Source organism: Astatotilapia calliptera, chromosome 7 (genome assembly GCF_964374335.1).
Source record: "Astatotilapia calliptera chromosome 7, fAstCal68.1, whole genome shotgun sequence".
Lineage (NCBI taxonomy): Eukaryota > Metazoa > Chordata > Actinopteri > Cichliformes > Cichlidae > Astatotilapia > Astatotilapia calliptera.
In genome coordinates, this window is record NC_137428.1 from 14,663,238 (window position 1) to 14,683,605 (window position 20,368).

A 20,368-nucleotide genomic window follows, 5' to 3' on the forward strand; every position below is an offset into this window, starting at 1 on the left:
TAGATTTGCAGAAAAAAAACAAGCTTCTACTTGTCCTTACATGTGTAGTGTTCTCATACGGGTCATTTTATTCATATGCAAAACTGGAACATCCCATAAAGTCTATGATTTACTGTAATTGAATAAACTTTCATGACTCCATCTGTGACATGCTCAATGTTCTGTAAATAAATGATGTCGTTAAAGATGAGCAAACATAGATTAGATGTCAGATTGTTTCAAAACATCAACACAAATCCAGCACAATTGCTTCAGACTTTCCATTGTTTCAGAAAGCCCTAGTTTGCCCATCTCAATTTGCAGGTAACTCAAGTCCAGCCAAGGCACTGAATCAACTCGGAGCACAAACAGGAGAACAAGGTCAGGTAACGAAGGCACTCATAAGTTGCGAACCTGATTACCACCACAAGGGTGAAGATGAGCTGGCAAGGAGTAAGGTTTCTGCTGACCCTTTTACTCCCATAAGTGATGTGATAATGGTAAGCAGGCTGGCTGAAAGTGGGTCAGCGCAATGCACCAGCGCCTGCCCAACTCCACCTAAGAATCGAAAGAACAAGAAAGAGAGACAGTGGATGCAAAAGAGAGCAGTCCTGCGAGAACCATGACAATCTGCTCTTCTCCTGTTTATGTTCTCAAGGATGAAATCTCGACAATAGGAGCCTCGTAGCTCAGTGCTAATTATAATTGTAAACAACCATGGTTGATTTATGTGAACCACATTTTTTTCAAGTTATTGTTTTGCTCAGAGTTGTGGTAGCTGCAATATGTTCCTATGTTTATCCACTGCTGACATTTGTAAACATGTAAATAGAGCTCAGATAACAATAGAGATCCTCTTGAGATAGCCTCTTTTTTTTTACTTTCTTGTGTGCATATCGATTCATGTTGCAGTAATGCTTTAAAATGAATAACCATTTAAGGTATTTCAGTACACAATCCCAATTGTAGCAGAACTTTTTTTTGCAGTGTTCATTTCCTGTCTATCGTAAAACTCAAAACATCTGTGTGAAAGCAGTAAAGAAAAAAGAAAAGTATAAACTGTAATTAAAAGAGGCCACCCTTTATTTAGAGTCTTTTGACTATTGTGGTTTTTGTTTTTGCTGTTTTTTGTTTTGTTTTGTTTTTTTTCCCCAACCAGGCATAACTTTTGGGGTGGATCTGAATGAGAAACCAAGCAACGATCCATGCTCAGTAGTACTAGCTATAAATAACAGAGTACGCCCATTCTGAATCATGTTGTCATTTTTCACTTTATTTGAGGACCATAATTTGTAAAATGAACACCTTGTTGTGTTCAACTCAATTCAAGCATCAAAGACTAGAAAATCACAAGGAACTATTTAAGGACATGTTTAAAGCAGGTCACTTGATAATGCCATATCAGATGAACATCGGGCTTATTTCCCCATCAACAGGCACATACTGCATTTGTTTCCTCCATGACCTTTACTTTTATAACCTAACAAGTTCTGTTAATCTTTTATATACAGTCTAACACTGAGAGGCTGTTTATTTTTCCAATTTACGTTATAGTTTGATGCAAACCTGCATTACATATATAGTTGGAATCAACCCTTACTAAAGCAGCTTGTATCCATCAACCAGTTGGATTGTTGCAAACAAATTAGCTCTCGATTAATTTGTGAGGAATAGATGACATAGAATAGATGACCTCTCCTCTGTTTTACACAGTATTCTGTGTAAAAACCAATCCAGTGTGTTCCATTGCATTTCATGGAAAAAGGGGCTGTCCAGATAGCATGCTGTGTGTTGAGGAAATAATATTTTGTTATTATAGTTTGCAAGAGCACCATCAGAATGATCCAAAAACTGAATCTGTAGTAAAACTTTAACACATGTATCAGAGGAAAAGGGAATCCGTCAGAAACAGGCAAGAGCATGTTAGCTTTTAAAATGTAACCAGTCATTATTGTATAATTACCTCTCATTACAGTTTCATTCAACCAATTAACAAAAACAAATATTATCCCTGTTTTCCCCATTCACAATGAGAAGCAGACGACTGTTTCTGCTAAGACATGTTCCTCGTGGGTGTGTTTTTTGTAAACTGGACTTTTCTGTGAAGACAGAAATCTAAGAAATAAATCTCTTAAAAACTGAATACATAAAAAAATACATAAAATTTATAGAGCACTTTGAGTACTCCGGGAGAGTAGAAAAGCGCTATATAAGAATCAGTCCATTTACCATTTACCATAAAACCAACATTATCTTTGTAGATAAACAAGTGACTCAAGTGAGACAGAAACACCCTGAGAAAAGAACGGAGCTCGGCAGCTTTCCTTAAACAAACGACGTTGCAACATATTAGAGCTGTAAACACCATTTTCATATCTCAACGCTGCATTTTGTCTTTCCCACTTAAACTTTTGTTTCTAAAAGACCAGAAAACAGTGATTAGTCCCCTTCGCTATTACTTATAGCTCATTATAATTAATCAATTATGTTGATTTGTAACTTCAAAGATAATGATGTATAAGAAATAGCAGTCAAATTTGAAAAATCACTGAAAGAACATAATATTTGTTCCTGATCCATTTTAGCCATCGTTTAACCTTTACGACAAGTCAGTGATACTGATTGAAATAACTTCTGCTTTTCCTTCAGCTTCTCCTCAAGGCACTGAATGAGTACAGGGTCCACTTTGGGGTCAAACTTATTGGCAAACCAGTGGCCATAGTTCAGCAACCAACGCATTTCCGCAGCACCAAATATACAAACGCTGCGAACGTGTGTCCCTGTGCACGGTGGGTACAGCTGCTCCTCCAGGTACTGCCACTTCACCAGCCTGGTTTTGCTCATCAGGTCTGTGATATCAGGCTTGGATCTAGCCACCTCTCCAGGGACACCTGGCAGTCGCACAAGTGTTGCCCAGAAGTGTTCATCTGGGGAGTAGGTGTCCTCTGACCAGGACAAAAAATCTTTCACTACACCTGAGGCATTCATATGCTCAATGAACTTCCGGGAAAGCACAAAGTAGGCATTTCCAGAGAACACCTCAATATTGTGTGGTGGTGGGTTCTTTACATACTCTGTTTTCACTGGCAGTTTTTGATATTCAAAGCTGGCATCTTTCAGCTCATAGTGAAAGGTGAACCGTTGTTTCTTAGCTGGTGTGGGTCGGCTCGTCTCTAGCATGTTTCTGCCATTCAGTTGCTTTAGTTCTGACACTAGCTCCACGTTGGACTTGAGAGGGAAGTCTTGGCCACAGAGGTTGATGACATACTTCCACTTGACTTCTGAACCCAAAAGGTCAGACAGACAATTGAGATCAGCCTTTAATCGGCTAATGCTTGCATAATATACTGATTCTTTCTTGCTGGTAATGAAGACATTGGGCAGACACTGGGCCAAACCCTCCATAGCTGATATGAACTGAGCAGAGGACTTTTGATCATAGTGGATACAGTAGATATTACTGGGTGAGTACAGTGCATTGATGAGTCTCTCTACCATCCAGGCAGATTTATGCACAACCAAAGAATAAGCAATAGGAAAGTCTTGCTCCTCTTCTGTGGCACACACATTATCATAACCCCTGTACTTTCTGAATAAAGTACAGTTAGAGGTAAGATAAGCTAGACTTTCATCTTTAATCTCCACAACGTCTTTCTTTTTGATCAGCAGAGATTTCCCCACCTCCACTGGGTCCATGTCATAAATAGCAGAGCAATCAATATTGTACTTGGGAATTATCTGCATGTCCGTACCAATATGTGAAGGTTCAGTGATGTAGCTGTGCTTGACACAGACCAATAGCAGGATGGATATAGTCAGCAATGACAGGAGGGAAGGAAGGAACTGCTTTCGTCTTAGTCGCAGCGATAAACATCGCATGGTCATTCTGTAGTGAGAGAAAACACAACATGAAGGAACATAAACCCAACTGATAATGTTATTCTTCAGAAATACCTAACCACCTTAAAAAAATGTTCAGTTTCTTTTAGAATAGGGTTACTCCATATTTGTTTATTTTGCAATAACTTTAGCACATCCAGTGAAGCCTTGCAAAGACAAACAGATTCAATAGAAGCTTCTACCCACAGTCTGTCAAACGTACCCTACCTACACCCTGATTGAAGGTTAACTGTGCTGCTAACACTCAAGGACACTCGCACTATATTTATAAACTGTATTTATTACAGTATAACATACATAAACACACACACGTACGTATGTATGTATGTATGTATGTATGTATGTATGTATGTATGTATGTATGTGTGTGTGTGTGTATACAACTTGTGCATATCCTTTTTGTGTACATTCTCTGTGCTCTCCATTCTGCCAATGGAGAGATGACAACTGTGTTTCATTGTTCTGGTAACAGTGACAATAAAAATCTTTTCTTATCTTATCTTGTGTTACCTTCATAGAAATGTGACAAGTGTCCAAAAGAAAGAAAGTGTCACTTCGTAACGCCAATTGCACAAGATTTGATACATGAGTTTGTGAGACTTCATCACTTTTTCCCTAACAAAACTGATTTTAATTTATTTTTAAGCAATAAATAGATGTGGCAAAAATTATACAAATGCATACATATATATGTAAATTTACATTCAATTGATTTTTTTTAATGGTGGGAAGGTTCAATAAATTCTCTGGTTTTAAAAAAATAAAATAAATATTCTATCAAGAATTATTTACTTAAGAATTTCTGAGGAAACACAGAATCAGATTTCACCAACTCCTAAGTACGCTTGTAATATAGTGTATTATCTTACTTTTTTTCATTGATTGTACTTATTTGTGTTTTTGTATTTCCTTCATATATCTGTACCTGAGCTGAGGTGACGCAAAAATTTCCCCGTTGTGGGATTAATAAAGTCTTATCTTATCTTATCTTAATACTTACAGTTTCTACAGTACAAAGGTAACATTTTGCATTTCTTTATTGTATATGCGGACGTTATTATTCACGAAATAAAACAGAAAACAGGGTCTTATTCAGATCTGACATATATGATTTTTTTTCTTTATATAATGAGAAGTATACAACACACAGAGAGACATCTAATTGCTATTAAAAATACCTTTACGTTTGGAAATTTAGTTTTACAGATTTCACATGGATATAGTTGCCTCATTGTCATTTGCTTTAAAAATTCATAGGCCTAGTTTTAAAAAACAAAACAAAAAAACCCAACATCTCCCGATTCAAAACAGGAGATATTCGTCTGAAATTTATAAGTGTGCCATTAAAAAGAGTGACCAAAACACAAAGGTGACGTGAATATACACTAGAAAAGAAGTTAAAATGAGTTATCCAATTCAGAGTGGACGATAATAAATAAATAAATAAATAAATAAATAAATAAATAAATAAGATCAAAACAGCTTATTCCAAACTTCTAAACGTGCGATCTGTTTATTGTTGTTTGAAGACTATCATTGCAAATACCTTCAATAAAAACAACGGAACACCACAGAATATATAGCTTATATGATCTCATCTCTTTAAGCAGACAGAAAGAGACAGAAGTGAAATTGGGAGGCAGTTGCCATCTATGATATAGCAAACGGGAGAGCTAATTTAGATGTGATGGATACCTTCCATACTGTGAAAAGCCCTCACCTTGCTCTTCACGCTGGTGCCGGTCTCCCCAAAAGACCTGGCAAGCAGTTTTTAAACCTGAAAGTTGTCAAAACGTGGGTTCAATGCAAATGTTCCGTCTTCGCTGCTTCGACAGTAAAACTTCGACTCACAAAAGTGAAGAATGAAAAAAAGGAAGAATGAAAACTTACCTGTCAGAAAAAAGAGTGGGCATTCGTCTTCCCCGCCCTTCCACTTTTCCCACACTGCTGTCGCGACATCTGTGGACAACGCAAACTTGAATGTCTGATTATACGTTGTTAATCAGCGGAAACCGTGTTCAGAAGAAGCGCGACAAGCTGTCATAACCGCGCTGAGCTGAGGACCACAGGACAGAGAAATAACCCGGAAAAGAGGGAGGGGTTCAGGAAACTAATTACAGCTCAAGTAAAAAAAAAAAAAAACGAAAGAAAGAAACGAACTGAAAAGCAAGAAAAAGCAGAAAGACGTGTTTTGTGTGTAATCATTGGTTTGTCTCTGTAGTAGGTAAAAAAACAAAACTTTTTTTAAGAGGGGGGAAGGAGCAAATAAAAAATGGTTTCCCCTGCAAATGCGCTTTACTGAAACGACTGCTTCCTGAACAAACCTGGTTAAAATAGTTTGAATTAAAACCCCGTGTCTGGAGTCATCTGAACTCACTAAGGGAAGGGTGAGAAGGAAGAGAGCTGTACCAATCGTGGGAGCTCTCAAGACTTAAAACTTGGAGGTGGTGTGTGAGAAAACTCAACAGTGAGGTCATTTCTATGTTTTTGGGGGGTGGGGGGTGGAGAAAGAATAAAAAAAAAATCAATCTACGACGGTCGTTCAGTGACTTGGCTTTGTTCTGAAATAACACAATCCTGATTATCTCTTTATGACAGAAAAGCAAACTAATTCTTCAAAAGAATTCTAAGATACTGGCTTAAACGCATTTAAACTATAATCAACCTATTAAAACACACGTGAAAATTCTATATGCTACCTACACGAGTGACTAATATGAGCCAGGTTGGAATGTAGATTGGTGATTTTGCTGGGTCATAAATGTCAACTCAAAGTCATGCAGATTGGTTATTATTATCAGTAATGCCATGAAAGTCATACTTAAATACACCATGCAAAACAAAAGTCCAGGCATTTGTTGAAAAAAAAAAAAAAAAGCATAGCGTGCAGGTGTGCAGGCATATTGGTCTGAGGTGTGTCTTTTGTTTCTTCTCTCTTCAAGTTGGTTTTATGAAGCTAACCTAAAAAAAACAAAAACACAAAGAAACTGAAAGAGACACCGGAAACCACTTGCGTTTTTGTTTTTTTTAGTTTTACATGTGACACAACTAACAGAGAGCCATTAAACCCAGTCACGTGCTTTATTATACTTTAGAAACAAATATTGAAAATGAAATGCAATGCAAATGCTGTTTTTAAACCAATGAATCTATTTATAAATGAAAGAAAAATTACTTTCAAAAATTAAAAGAAGAATTAAAACCCCCACCGGGATCTGCTCACGCTCTCACCCACTCTCTGTGTGTCTTCCGAGAATAAGCCTCGCTTCACTGAGCATGTGCGAGAGGAAAACAAATACTGTTTCCATTTATTACAGTCATCACCAAACAGTGGTTGCTTAACACTACCACGATATTTTCATATAAGAAAAGCTCATAAAAGTTCTCATAAGAGTTTGACACTGTTTGTTGGAAATATGAAATTTCCACATCCAACAAGATGAAAGGACAATCATTTTTTAACTATCTTACAGTCTTTTCTGCTCAGAAATGTTCTTTAAATACAATAAAGGTGAAAGGGAATTACGCCTAGCTGGTTTATATGATTATAATGTTGTGGCTGTGAATATGTTGTAAGATTACAGGGAGTGCAGAATTATTAGGTAAATGAGTATTTTGTCCACATCATCCTCTTCATGCATGTTGTCTTACTCCAAGCTGTATAGGCTCGAAAGCCAACTACCAATTAAGCATATTAGGTGATGTGCATCTCTGTAATGAGAAGGGGTGTGATCTAATGACATCAACACTCTATATCAGGTGTCCTTTCCTTTGGCAAAATGGGTCAAAAGAAGGACTTGACAGGCTCAGAAAAGTCAAAAATAGTGAGATATCTTGCAGAGGGATGCAGCAGTCTCAAAATTGCAAAGCTTCTGAAGCGTGATCATCGAACAACAAGCGTTTCATTCAAAATAGTCAAAAGGGTCGCAAGAAGTGTGTGGAAAAACCAAGGCGCAAAATAACTGCCCATGAACTGAGAAAAGTCAAGCGTGCAGCCGCTGAGGATGGAGTCAAGCTCAACTCCCAGTCCTACTGCCAGTTTCTGGAAGACACCTTCTTCAAGCAGTGGTACAGGAAGAAGTCTGCATCCTTCAAGAAAAACATGATTTTCATGCAGGACAATGCTCCATCACACGCGTCCAAGTACTCCACAGCGTGGCTGGCAAGAAAGGGTATAAAAGAAGAAAAACTAATGACATGGCCTCCTGGTTCACCTGATCTGAACCCCATTGAGAACCTGTGGTCCATCATCAAATGTGAGATTTACAAGGAGGGAAAACAGTACACCTCTCTGAACAGTGTCTGGGAGGCTGTGGTTGCTGCTGCACGCAATGTTGATGGTGAACAGATCAAAACACTGACAGAATCCATGGATGGCAGGCTTTTGAGTGTCCTTGCAAAGAAAGGTGGCTATATTGGTCGCTGATTTGTTTTTGTTTTGTTTTTGAATGTCAGAAATGTATATTTGTGAATGTGGAGATGTTATATTGGTGTCACTGGTAAAAATAAATAATTGAAATGGGTATATATTTGTTTTTTGTTAAGTTGCCTAATAATTATGCACAGTAATAGTCACCTGCACACACAGATATCCCCCTAAAATAGCTAAAACTAAAAACAAACTAAAAACTACTTCCAAAAACATTCAGCTTTGATATTAATGAGTTTTTTGGGTTCATTGAGAACATGGTTGTTGTTCAATAATAAAATTATTCCTCAAAAATACAACTTGCCTAATAATTCTGCACTCCCTGTATACTGGATGCAAATTAATAATGAGACCTTTGGATGGAAAATATTCCTGCTAGTGTTGTATATAAGAAGAAAAGTCAGATTAGGAGCCATAACAGGAGCTGGAGGGTTGGGCCAACAAAAAAAAGAAAAAAAGAAAAAGAAAAAAATGCTGTTAGACTGCTGTAAACCTATCCAAGAGCCACCTTCTGCACACTGTGAAAGGACACTCTGTCTCTGCCAAGTTCCCAGCCTGGCTCCAGGTTTTCATACATAAGCACAGCTTTATGTAGGAGTGACCACTATGTGAGCACAATATAAACACAAATATTTCAGGTCTTGAAGCTTGATTCAAGCAGCTAGATCAAGGGCCTTATTCACAAAATATCCTTGGACTAAAAGTCGATTATGACAGATTCAGTAAGTAGGTAAGTAATTACGTAAGGAGTAATTTGATCAAAAAATGTTGAGGCAGTCTTTGTAGGCAAATGAAGGCAATGAATGAGAAAAAAAAACCTCGTATTAGACAACTCAGCATCTAGCTACAGCTCTGTGAAAAAGTATTTACCTCCTTCCTGATTCCATAGCTTTGTTTTTTCATAAATGTTCGCACTCAAACCAAATTTAATATTATACAGACATAATCCAAGTAAATACAAAATGCAGTTTTTAAAATTAAATGGAGCAGTGTGGTTATTAGCACTGTTGCCTCACAGCAAGAAGGTTCTGAGTTCAATTCCACCACCTGGTTGGGGCCTTTCTGTGTGGAGTTTGCATGTTCTCTCTGTGTAAGAGTGGGTTCTCTCTGGGCACTCCAGCTCCCACACATGTCCAAAGCCATGCAGTAGTGGGGTTAGGTTAATTGGTAATTCTAATTGGTAACTCATGAATGTGAGTGCGAATGGTTGTCTGTCTCTATGTGTTAGATGTGCAACAGACTGGTGATATGGTGGCTGGGATGGGTGATCCTGACAAAGATAAGTGGAAAAGAATGAATGGATGATATTTTTTTAAATTATGATTTCATTTATTAAGGCAGAAATGCTACCCAAATGTCCTCTCTTTGGATGTTATCAGATGTTATCTGTCCATTCAATGGATGCTTGGAAAGACAGAAGAACCCAGAAAAACATTTAAAGAACTGCAGGCTACTCTCACGTATGGTCAGTGTTCATGATTCAACAATAAGACAGACACTGATCAAAAATGGCATCCATGGGAAAGTTCCAAGGAAAGTACCACTGCTGACTAAAAATAACACAAAGATTAGTCTCGCATTTACAAAAAAATGTCTTGATGATCCCCAAGACTTTTGGGAAAATATTCTGTGGACGGATGAGAAAAAGTGGTTTTTGAAAGGATGAGAAGTTTTTGAAAGGTTTGAGTCCCGTTACATCTGGGGTAAAACTAACACAGCATTTCAGAAAAAGATCATCATATCAACAGTCAAACATGGTGGTGGTAGTGTGATGGTCTGGGCATCATTTGCTGCTTAAGGACCTGGGTGAATTGATGGAACCATGAATTCTGCTCTTTACCAGAAACTGCAAAAGGAGAATGTCCAGCCATCAGTTTCTACCTTAAAGCTGAAGCACACTTGGGTTATGCAGCAGGACAAAGATCCAAAATACCGCAGTAATAAATAAATAAATAAATAAATAAATAGAATGAAGGTTTTAAAGTGACCTAAAGAAAGTCTGGACTCAAAAACGAATGGAAATCTTTGGTGTGACATTAAACAGGTTATTTAAGCTCCAAACCCTTTAATGTAGGTGAATTTAAACAATTATACAGACCAGTGGGCTAAGATTCTTCCACATTGCCATTGTCATTGTTATCACCCAGTTATTGGGTTTAGGAAGCTTTTTTTTTTTTTTTTTTTTTTTACATGGGGCCAGGTAAGTTTGAATAACCCTTTTCCCATAAATAAATGAAATCATAATTTAAAAACTGCATTTTTGGTTACTTAGATTATCTTTGTCTAATATTTATTTGATTACTAAGAAATCAGGAAGCGGACAAATACTTTTTTTAAAAAAAATCTCGCTGGGCAAAAGTAGGCCACTACCTTCGTCTTTGAATGAAAAAAAGCAGAGACGTGATCCACATGAACAGCGCTGATAAAAGCCACAGATGCAGACAACGACCACTGATTATTCTTGAGGGCTTGTTTGTGTTAAATAAAATAAGATACACTGTACTACTAAACTACTAAACGGTATAACGGCAACAGCCTCTATTAACTCAGCAGGAGCTTGGAGCCGGAAGCAGGGTTCATACGTCAGGACTTCACAAGCGGATTGACGTCAGTATTTCCGGATCGCCATATTAGTTTCATTACATCAGATCAGGCAATGTAGCAGGCTAAGCGATTTGTGGGAAGGGCACTGTCGCTATGGAAAGGACTCTCTGACCACGAAGAAACTCTTTGTATGTTTACAGGTTTCCGTATAATGCAGAGTAGTACTTAAAATGTAATGAGCCAGGGGGATTAAGTTATTTTGGTGACAGGCTGTAAAATTAGTCAGCGTAGCTAATGTTGACCGATGTTACGGTAACTAGCATTAGCTAAGCTGCGCTAATATAGCCTCAGTGTGTTAACATCTAGGTAATGCTAACCAGGAGTAATGATACCTTTGTGAATCCTATTGTTTAAATCCTTTTGACAGCACTGCGGCGACCGAGTGTGTATATTAAACTTGACGATCGTCTTTCACTATATTTCGCCATCATCACACAAGCTGCATTTTGATTTTAAAGCCGTACAGAAGTCAGACTTGCTAACTACCAGTGACTGGACAATGTTCTTGTAACGCAGGTGATTCTGGGATCTTGTGTAGTAGGAAGATATCCTGAGACCATGTTGGCACGTCTATTTAGACTTCATGGGTTGCTGGTGGCCTCGCACCCATGGGAGGTAATCGTGGGGACCCTGGCTTTGACAGTATGCTTCGTGTCTATGAACAGCCTGGCAACAAGCAACCAGATGTGCAAGTGGAACCAATGCCCCAAAGTTGAGGAGGAGGTGAGGCTGGTGTGGCACTCTCTAAGAAATGTTGTCGGAGTTTTGTAAAATGGTAAATGGCCTGTATTTGTATAGCGCGTTTACTTACTCCCTATGGACCCCAAAGAACTTTACACTACATTCAGTCATTCACCCATTCACACACATTCACACACATGTGATGGCAAGCTACATTGTAGCCACAGCTGCCTTGGGGCGCACTGACAGAGGCGAGGCTGCTGGACACTGGGGCCACTGGGCCCTCTGACCACCACCAGTAGGCAACGGGTGAAGTGTCTTGCCCAACGACACAACGTCCGAGCCGGGGCTCGAACCAGCAACCTTCCAATTACAAGACCAACTGCCAACTCTTGAGCCACGATCGCCCCTGAGGGTCTACACTAATGTCTGTTTTTTTTTTTTTGCAGAAAATCCAGAGCAGTGATGCAGTTATTCTGACAGTCACTCGGTGCATGGCCATTATTTATATTTATTTCCAGTTCAAGAATCTCAGACAGCTTGGATCCAAATATATTCTAGGTCAGTATCATGAGATGTTTGTTGGGTTTTTTTCCCCCAGTTTTGGACAGTAGTAAACACTTCTTCTCACATCATACAGATTTGTTTTGGCTGTATAATCACCACTCATTAGTGGCCACAGTTTTTCTTTTACTACTTTCCAGCTTCAGCTGTTTGAATTGCCATAAAATGTTGTCAGTGGATTTAATATAGAACATGATTTTAATGTATTACATTTTTAACCCCAAACTACTTGGGTTGGTTTGTTTCTTTGCTTTTCATTTAGACTGAAAAACAAATGACTGGCTAGCAAATTTATCATAAAAATACACCAACATTCCATTTCTCCTCCGTCTCCAGGTATTGCTGGATTATTTACAGTATTTTCCAGCTTTGTCTTCAGTACAGTCGTCATCCATTTCTTTGGGAAGGAGCTGACAGGTCTGAAGTAAGTGTTTCCAATGGACTCACATATACGCTAGGAGAGTGGTTCTTAAAGTGGTCTGTGACATATTGAGAGTGTACATAGGCAGTGGATTATTTTAGCAATTAAGTATTCTATTAAATTATTATTCTGTTGATTAACATAGTTAATCCAGTAAGAAACACCTTTGTGTTATTAATGAGCAATAATAAATCTAAGTAAGAAAATAAGTAAGGATAAGGATATACATGTTGTCCCTGTTCGAGGTTATGCAAAGAGTTTCAGTTAGACTGATGTTACATTACACTGTACTTCCTCCTCAGAAGAGGCTGATCTTACAGAGCTTTAACTTGCTGCCAGCTTACTTTGTTGTCAAAAGTTATTACTTTTTCTGTGTTGACTATAGGGGAGGCCTTCTTTCTGCAAATGATTGTTAGTGAGAGGGTTTTTTTAAAATCACTAATCCATGTTAAAACTAGTTGCGTAGCTAACACAGTTGGTAGTAGCAGGATAAGAGGCAGCTAATGTGCTAGTGAGATCAGGTAGACAAAATAGTTAACATTTACCAGCAGGGTGATGTACACATTGTTTCACAATTTTAGGGCAATACATTTGAAGCTCTGCAGCTCCTTTGCATTAGAGACAAGGATTTAATTCAGCTGTAAGATTAAGTTCACTGATCTGTAATTGTAAGATGACACTGAAGGAAAGTATTCCAGGTCACTCCCTGGCTGACACTTGTCTGCTCTCCCTGCAGTGAAGCGCTGCCCTTTTTCCTCCTGCTTATTGACCTGTCTAGAGCCTGTGCGTTGGCTAAATTTGCCCTCAGCTCAAACTCTCAGGTAATTTCGCACATATTTGGTCTTACCATATGTATGAAATGTGGCTTTATTCATATGGGGGACATAAGTGTAAAGCATCCTTAACTAACGAATTGGTCTTGTGTGTTGGGAATAGGAGGAGGTGAGGGAGAACATTTCTCACGGCATGGCCATCCTGGGCCCAACATTCACCCTGGATGCTGTGGTTGAGTGTCTGGTTATAGGAATCGGAACCATGTCTGGTAAGGATTACTGCTGTTTCTCCACCTATAAGCATCATCAGTGATGCTCTGTGTGTTAGAAATGTTGTGGTTATGCTTGATCGAGTAGAAAAGCAGAAGTCAGCTGTGTTTCTTCCTTTTTTCTAGGTGTGCCTCAGTTGGAGATCATGTGTTGTTTTGGCTGCATGTCTGTTCTGGCCAATTACTTTGTCTTCATGACGTTCTTCCCTGCCTGTGTCTCTCTGGTGCTGGAGGTGAGATGTGCATGCAACAATTTGGAGAAATAAACACAGATAAGATAAGGAAACAAGTTGCTAGAGTTTAACTGTGATATATTTTTTTTATTAATATTTTTTGTGGTCCTGCATATTTGTGTGTAGCTGTCAAGGGAGAGTCGTGAGGGGCGCCCCATCTGGCAGCTGAGCCACTTCTCCCGTGTGCTAGCTGAGGAAGAGGATAACAAGCCCAATCCTGTGACTCAAAGGGTTAAAATCATAATGGTGAGTTCCCATCATCTATGGTGGGGATGTTTATTTAGATTAGTCTTCAACATTGTGTATTATAAAGCATTTTTAGGTCTGAACGATGATGCCTGTGTGATGTTGTCTTTCAGTCTCTGGGATTGGCTTTGGTTCATGCTCACACTCGACTGACAGCTGAACATTCAGGTCAAAACCGCACAGTGGAAGGGCCTGTAGCAAAGAGACTGGACTCTCCTAGCACCATATTGCCTCTTAAGCTCACCAGGTAAACCATGGAATATTGCAATGTTTGTATTATTGATTCCTGCGTCCACTGATATATGACTTTTTCTCTCTCCAGTATCGACCTGGAACAGGTGATAACCCTCGGTCTTGCTCTGATTCTGGCCGTAAAGTATGTATTTTTTGAGCAAGCAGAGACAGAGTCCTCGCTTTCACTCAAGAGTACCATTATAAGCTCCACTCCCAGTCCGAAGCCCTGGGTGACAGAGGACTGCTGCATGAGGTCCCTCCCAGCCCTGAAACCCCAGAAGACATCTAATAGTGTTTTGGCAACCATCCCTACCTCTTTAGCAGCTGCTTCAGACGTGAAACTTTCCTCTGAAGCTGACATATCATTTAGAGAAGAGGGTGAGACTCGTAGCGGGTGCTTCTAGCTTTGATAACGCGTGTACCCAGTGATGAAGATGATCTAACTGCTGTGTTTTTTCATGTGATTCCTCTGCTGCAGATGTGATTCAGAATGCATTTTGTGGTACATCTTCTGGGGATTCTCTTGCTCAGACACAATGTGCTCCTCCAAGTGTTTGTACGTCGGAGCCCCGAAGTCTGGAGGAATGTATGGCCATCCTCTCAGATTCTCAGGTAAGTTGTCAGGTTATACTGGAAGCACAATACAAAGCTAGATATATGATGTTCTGTGTTCCTCAGATTCTTCAAAAATATCACTGTTTTGCCCACGATTCTTTCCAGAGAGGTGCCCATTTGCTGAGTGATGCAGAGGTGATGAATCTTGTAACCCTGCGCAAGATTATGAATTATAAACTTGAAGGTGTCCTTGAGACTCCAGAGAGGGGCGTGGCCATCAGGAGAGAACTGTTATCATCCAAACTTCCTGTTCCCACTGCCTTGGCTTCTCTACCTTACAAAGACTACAACTACTCACAGGTACTGACAGTCCTTCTAAAGTGTAGTCCTGTTTATTCTTGGGAAAAATGTTTATCTTCAGTTGTCAGTTTTAAATCATATATATATATATATATATATATATATATATATATATATATATATATATATATATATATATATATATATATATATATATATATATATATATATATATATATATATATTTTTTTTTTTTTTTTTTTTTTTTTTTTTTTTTTTTTTTTAAATCAAATGTTTTTATGTTCATTTTTTCCTTTACTCTGTTCTTAGTTGTGCTTAGTTTGTGTTGTCTTTGCCTTTTAGGTGATGGGTACTTGCTGTGAGAATGTCATTGGCTACATGCCAGTGCCAGTGGGAGTGGCTGGCCCTCTTCTGTTGGACAAGAAGGAGTTTTATGTTCCTTTGGCCACCACAGAAGGCTGCCTGGTAGCCAGCGCCAACCGAGGATGCAGGGCACTTTTTGTAAGTGTGTCTCGTGTGGAGCCCTGAGGGAAGATTAACTATCTTTTCAGTAGATGCAAATAAATAAATCTACAGGGTTTGTAGATTCATGGAAAAACTGACAAGTCATAGAATTTGGCAATGGCAGTCAAGAAAGATTAATAATATAGAAGGTTATGTGGTTCAGTTAGCATGGACTTAAAAAACTCTATATGTAGTAAATAATACTTCAGTGTTTGGGCGGAGGAAACATCACTGACCAGAAAGTCATGTGTAAATTTGTGGCGTGCCAGGAATATAATGTCTGATGTCTGGCCACTTGTGAATAAGTCACAAGTCTTGATAAGCCAAAGTGCAAGGGCCTTTAATCTGCGTTCTGTCTAATGACCAGCAGGTGGCAGTGAATCTGATTGTCTAGTTGATCTGTGACCTCAGTAAAGACTTTCCTGAGGAGTTATTAGCTTCAGTTGCAGGTTTCCATTGCAGTCAAAAAAAAAGAGATTAAAGCAGTTTATAGGTTGTGGTGTGGCTCTCTTCTGACTGAGTCATTTCAAAACATCAAGGCAGCAATTGTGAAAGCACTCAGCATAAAACTAGATTTTTGATATCAGTGTGGCTATCGTCCATCCTCTATAAATGGTCTCAGCTGATAAGGTGAGTAATTAATTGCTAGGCTTGGGAGTTCAGTTGATGTTGTTTTTACTTAGCGAATCTGTGCATGTGAGTCATTGTGGCAAAACCCTGGAGAGGTGTTGTGCACTTTGCCCTTAATTATTGGGTCTGTGTGATGTCACTACAATGCTCAAGAAAGATGGTTATTTTAAAAACTAACCTAAATCTAAAAACATAAAGTGTGGTTTGGGTAAAAAACCCCAAACAATTTATGAACCAAAACTAAAATGGTATGGCTCATTGGCAGGTAGTGAAACTGATTTGGACTTTTATCGCCCTCCTATATGCAGCCAGTTTTAGAGGATGTAAGGTCATAAAAAAGGTCATCCTCACGGCGATGGAAAATTATTGTATCTAACTCTGGCTGCTGTTATTTCTGTGTGTGCTCCCTGCTGACAGTGTTTTCTTTCCTGTCCAGCTGAGTGGGGGTTGCATCAGCCGGATTCTAGCTGACAGCATGACCAGGGGTCCTCTGGTCAGGCTGCCCTCAGCGTGCCGGGCTGCAGAGGTCAAAGTCTGGCTTGAGACCTCGGACGGATTTAGCATGATTAAAGAGGCGTTTGATGAGACCAGCAGGTCAGTGGAAGAGCTATGACTGATTGATGACTGTGTTTTTGGTACACAGATGATAACTAGTGAGTACTCTTTGTAGGTTTGCTCGTCTGGAGAAATTGTTGGTGGGCATAGCTGGCAGAAACCTATACATTCGCTTCCAGTCTCAAACAGGCGATGCCATGGGTATGAACATGCTCTCGAAGGTATGAGAAGTCTTCTGTAATTCGGTCTTGTTATTTAAATGTTGACTTCAGTGCTGAGTGCTTTCTGTCTTTTTCTTCAGGGCACTGAGCATGCTCTGCATGTACTCCAGCAGCAGCATCCAGACGTAGAGGTGCTTTCGCTCAGTGGCAACTTTTGCACAGACAAGAAGCCTGCCGCAATCAACTGGATTCTGGGCCGAGGCAAGTCTGCTGTATGCGAGGCCACCATTCCTGCTAAAGTTGTGAGAGAGGTAAAAACAATTCAAAGCTGGATCCTGACAGAAATCTAATGACAGCGGCCACAGTTTCTTCCCCTCCAGTTTTTCTGTTTTTCTGCAGTTTGTAAATTCACCCTTTAATGTTTCCCCAGGTGCTGAAGAGCAGCACAGCTGCTCTGGTGGACCTTAACATAAACAAGAACTTGGTGGGGTCAGCCATGGCTGGCAGTATAGGTGGCTTCAATGCTCATGCTGCCAACATTGTCGCTGCTATCTACATTGCCTGTGGACAAGTAATAGAACCTTAAATTAACACAAAAAAATAAAATAAATACATTTAAAAAAAGGTTTAAATAGTGAAACATTATGTCTGTGGCATGGTATATGATCCAACAAAAAGACATATTATTAAAGAACAAGTATTTGTTTGTGTTGCGGTTAAGGACCCAGCTCAGACAGTGGGAAGCTCTAACTGCATTACTCAGATGGAGGCTGTCGGTCCAGGTGGGGAGGACCTGTACATCAGTTGCACTATGCCTTCTATAGAGCTCGGCACTGTGGGAGGAGGCACCAACCTGTCGCCACAGCAGGCCTGTCTGCAGGTAGTCTCAACTACATGTAACATAGCTGCCATTTGTTGATGCGTTTTTAGGATATTTTTTCCCCTCTAACACCAAACCTCTGTACCTGCAGATGCTTGGTGTTAGCAATCCCAACCAGCCAGGTGACAATGCCCGTCAGCTGGCCCGTGTAGTCTGTGCCACTGTTCTGGCAGGAGAGCTCTCCCTGATGGCTGCTCTCGCTGCTGGACACCTAGTCAAGAGCCACATGACCCACAACAGGTGAGATGTCTCATTCTTTTGGGTTTTTTACAGCAATGCCTGGTCAGATTTGAGAATTTGTGCCGTTTTATTTTCATGTCGTGTGTGTTTTTTAGGAAAATGAGTTGACATGTCTGTTCTAAGAAGCAAGCGTACCATAACCAGCATCTCCTTTCATTATATGGCTTTACTTACCCTGACTGACAGAGAGCAAAGCATTCACACGAAGGTGGTTAACCACAATCCAATTAGTCAAACCAGAGTTTCCCAATACAGCTGTGTGAATGTTATTGTGAAAGGTGTGTTGCTGTCAGCATCTGACCAATCAAAAACGTGGACAGGCTGCCCGTGTAAAGTCAACGGACTCGTCACTGTCAGAGCTTCATAGTGAAGACTGAGTGATCACAATTGTGTATTCGGCTAAATGAATACGTTGTGTAGTTTTTACAATTAGCCCTCCAGGATAAGTTATCAAAGAAATTCAGTTTACTTATTAGAAGGATATATTTTTGCCTCAAAAGGATTACAAAGGCCTCACAAATGTGTGCTCCAATCCACAAAGAAATACGAAGCAGTTTGACCACAAGTAAAACTTTTTTTTTTTAACAAATGCATCCAAACCTGGAAAAAAGGTGATTGTTTACTACACACACTTAAATTTAACATCACAAATCAGGCAATTTTTTTTCTTTCAAAAACCTTTTTGTGCATTTAAATGTCTAAAACTACATGTAACATCCCTCTCACTTACAAAACCTTACAAAATCACCTGATATACACAGATCACATGACATGCCACATGAGGTTTTGTCATATCTTTAAAGTCTCTTGTTTTCAAATGTAAAATCCAGAGTCTCTACATTTTGTTCCTAAAAAATGTTTTGAAGTCTGGTTTTTCCAAAGTGCATCCAAAATAGCCCATACTTATGTATCACCGTTTAAGTTTTCCTTTGTTGATATCTGTTAGTGTTTTATTGTGTCCACTTTGAAATTCTCTTTTTTTGTCTCTTAGATCGAAAACAAACCTGTGTTCAGAGAATACGGCGTGACACTAACATCGATGGGCCGTCGTGATGCGGTTCTAAAAGCGAACCTGTGGACATCCAGATATCAGAGTGTTAATGAACAGAGCCAACATGTGCTTGCTTTGTTTTATTACCTCACTGGTTTGTGAGCTGAGGCCTTAAGTTTTGGTTGTTAATTTGTGCCATTTTTCTGCATCTGAACTTTGTAATATTGTTTGAGAACCTGTTAATTCTGCTACTGATCTTTGAGAGAAGTGCAAGAGACTGATGGTGTTTAGACAAGTAAAATCCATCGTGCTGCACAAGTTACAAGAGTCCTGTGCCTCTGATGGGTCGCAAAGGATGGATGGGATGTCCGAATGGCTTTTACATGAGCTGAATGAAATGAGATCCTCATGCAGTCATCATCATCGTTTTTATTTTTAGGGACAAATGGATCTTTGCATTTATCAAAAGCTTGCTTGAGAGAGTGTAGTGGGCAGCTTGTGCTCAGGTTCTGAAAGTCAACTTTATGTGCAAATGTGTTTTTACCAGTGTTGTAGGCACCACTACGTAGATATGCTCATCCCTCCCTGAGTGAAGGTGCTACTGTATACTGTGTATACTGTAGATTGCCCGTGGGTGTTGGAATTCTCGCTTCAATGAATGAAGCTGTTGCCAGCAGAAGGATGTGTTTGGTTCAGATTCTGATCAACTACTTCTACAAGTTTTTGAGAAAAATTGGAAGCCATAATAATTAAACCTTTACGGTACACTGTCATCTGTGGAACTGAAGGACTGGGTATAAATTATCACTGACTGCAGGTCCTGCTCATTTTCAGAAAGCAGTGACACTCAGAAGTGCCCTTACATACAGTATGTTTTAGAAATTGAGCCTTGCGCTGCACACTTTAGAATAACCAATTATGATAAAAGTAAACTTAACTGTCTTATTTAAAAAAATAAATGACAAGTTTTTGTTGACAATACCGTGTTTGTCTTTCTTTAACATTAACAAAACTGGAATCAACACTTGGGGCCTTTTCCAGTTAGCAGATGAACAAACTGAGTCAAATACAGGCTTAAGAGAGAGACGAGGCACTTAAAGAAGCCTGACATGAAATCTATTCTTACACAGTAAAGAAGACTGCATTAGACTTCCAGGAGGAGAAAAGAAAAAGCTTTTTAAAAACCTAATATGGGGGT

The 20,368-nt window shown here is 39.3% G+C and overlaps 2 protein-coding genes across 4 annotated transcripts; one reads left to right on the forward strand and one right to left on the reverse strand.

Annotated features, from left to right (window-relative positions):
- Positions 1 to 1,231: 1,231 nt before the first annotated feature.
- Positions 1,232 to 5,955, reverse strand: LOC113025422 (glucosaminyl (N-acetyl) transferase 4). Of its 3 annotated transcripts, none has more exons than XM_026173139.2 (3): positions 5,770 to 5,955; positions 5,600 to 5,656; positions 1,232 to 3,865 (listed from the first exon to the last, which is right to left on the reverse strand). In XM_026173139.2, the coding sequence occupies exon 3, from the start codon at positions 3,862 to 3,864 to the stop codon at positions 2,572 to 2,574; it is 1,293 nt and encodes a 430-aa protein (XP_026028924.1). In that variant the 5' UTR covers position 3,865; positions 5,600 to 5,656; positions 5,770 to 5,955; the 3' UTR covers positions 1,232 to 2,571. The 3 variants fall into 3 exon arrangements, with proteins under 3 accessions (XP_026028924.1, XP_080160258.1, XP_080160257.1); XM_080304132.1 differs by having other exon boundaries at positions 5,575 to 5,656; positions 5,770 to 5,907; XM_080304131.1 differs by lacking the exon at positions 5,600 to 5,656 and having other exon boundaries at positions 5,770 to 5,940.
- Positions 5,956 to 10,902: 4,947 nt separating this feature from the next.
- LOC113025425 (3-hydroxy-3-methylglutaryl-coenzyme A reductase-like) lies at positions 10,903 to 20,149 on the forward strand. The gene is made up of 20 exons (XM_080304129.1): positions 10,903 to 11,040; positions 11,429 to 11,635; positions 12,043 to 12,154; positions 12,494 to 12,581; positions 13,315 to 13,399; positions 13,515 to 13,620; positions 13,747 to 13,853; positions 13,980 to 14,099; positions 14,213 to 14,346; positions 14,422 to 14,711; positions 14,812 to 14,945; positions 15,054 to 15,248; positions 15,552 to 15,710; positions 16,780 to 16,937; positions 17,014 to 17,119; positions 17,200 to 17,370; positions 17,490 to 17,630; positions 17,781 to 17,933; positions 18,025 to 18,179; positions 19,171 to 20,149. Exons 2-20 carry the CDS (start codon positions 11,471 to 11,473, stop codon positions 19,205 to 19,207), a joined length of 2,616 nt encoding a protein of 871 aa, XP_080160255.1. The 5' UTR covers positions 10,903 to 11,040; positions 11,429 to 11,470; the 3' UTR covers positions 19,208 to 20,149.
- The last annotated feature ends 219 nt before the right edge of the window (positions 20,150 to 20,368 follow it).

What these genes read in the sequence shown, in the direction of transcription:
- LOC113025425 (XM_080304129.1), top strand. Translation starts at nt 11,471, where the DNA reads ATGTTGGCACGTCTATTTAGACTTCATGGGTTGCTGGTGGCCTCGCAC. An exon ending in AAAGGGTTAAAATCATAATG is followed by an intron (nt 14,100 to 14,212) that starts GTGAGTTCCCAT and finishes GTTGTCTTTCAG; the next exon opens with TCTCTGGGATTGGCTTTGGT. An exon ending in CATATCATTTAGAGAAGAGG is followed by an intron (nt 14,712 to 14,811) that starts GTGAGACTCGTA and finishes CCTCTGCTGCAG; the next exon opens with ATGTGATTCAGAATGCATTT.
- LOC113025422 (XM_080304131.1), bottom strand. Translation starts at nt 5,792, where the DNA reads ATGCCCACTCTTTTTTCTGACAG. An exon ending in CCCACTCTTTTTTCTGACAG is followed by an intron (nt 3,866 to 5,769) that starts GTAAGTTTTCAT and finishes CTCTCACTACAG; the next exon opens with AATGACCATGCGATGTTTAT.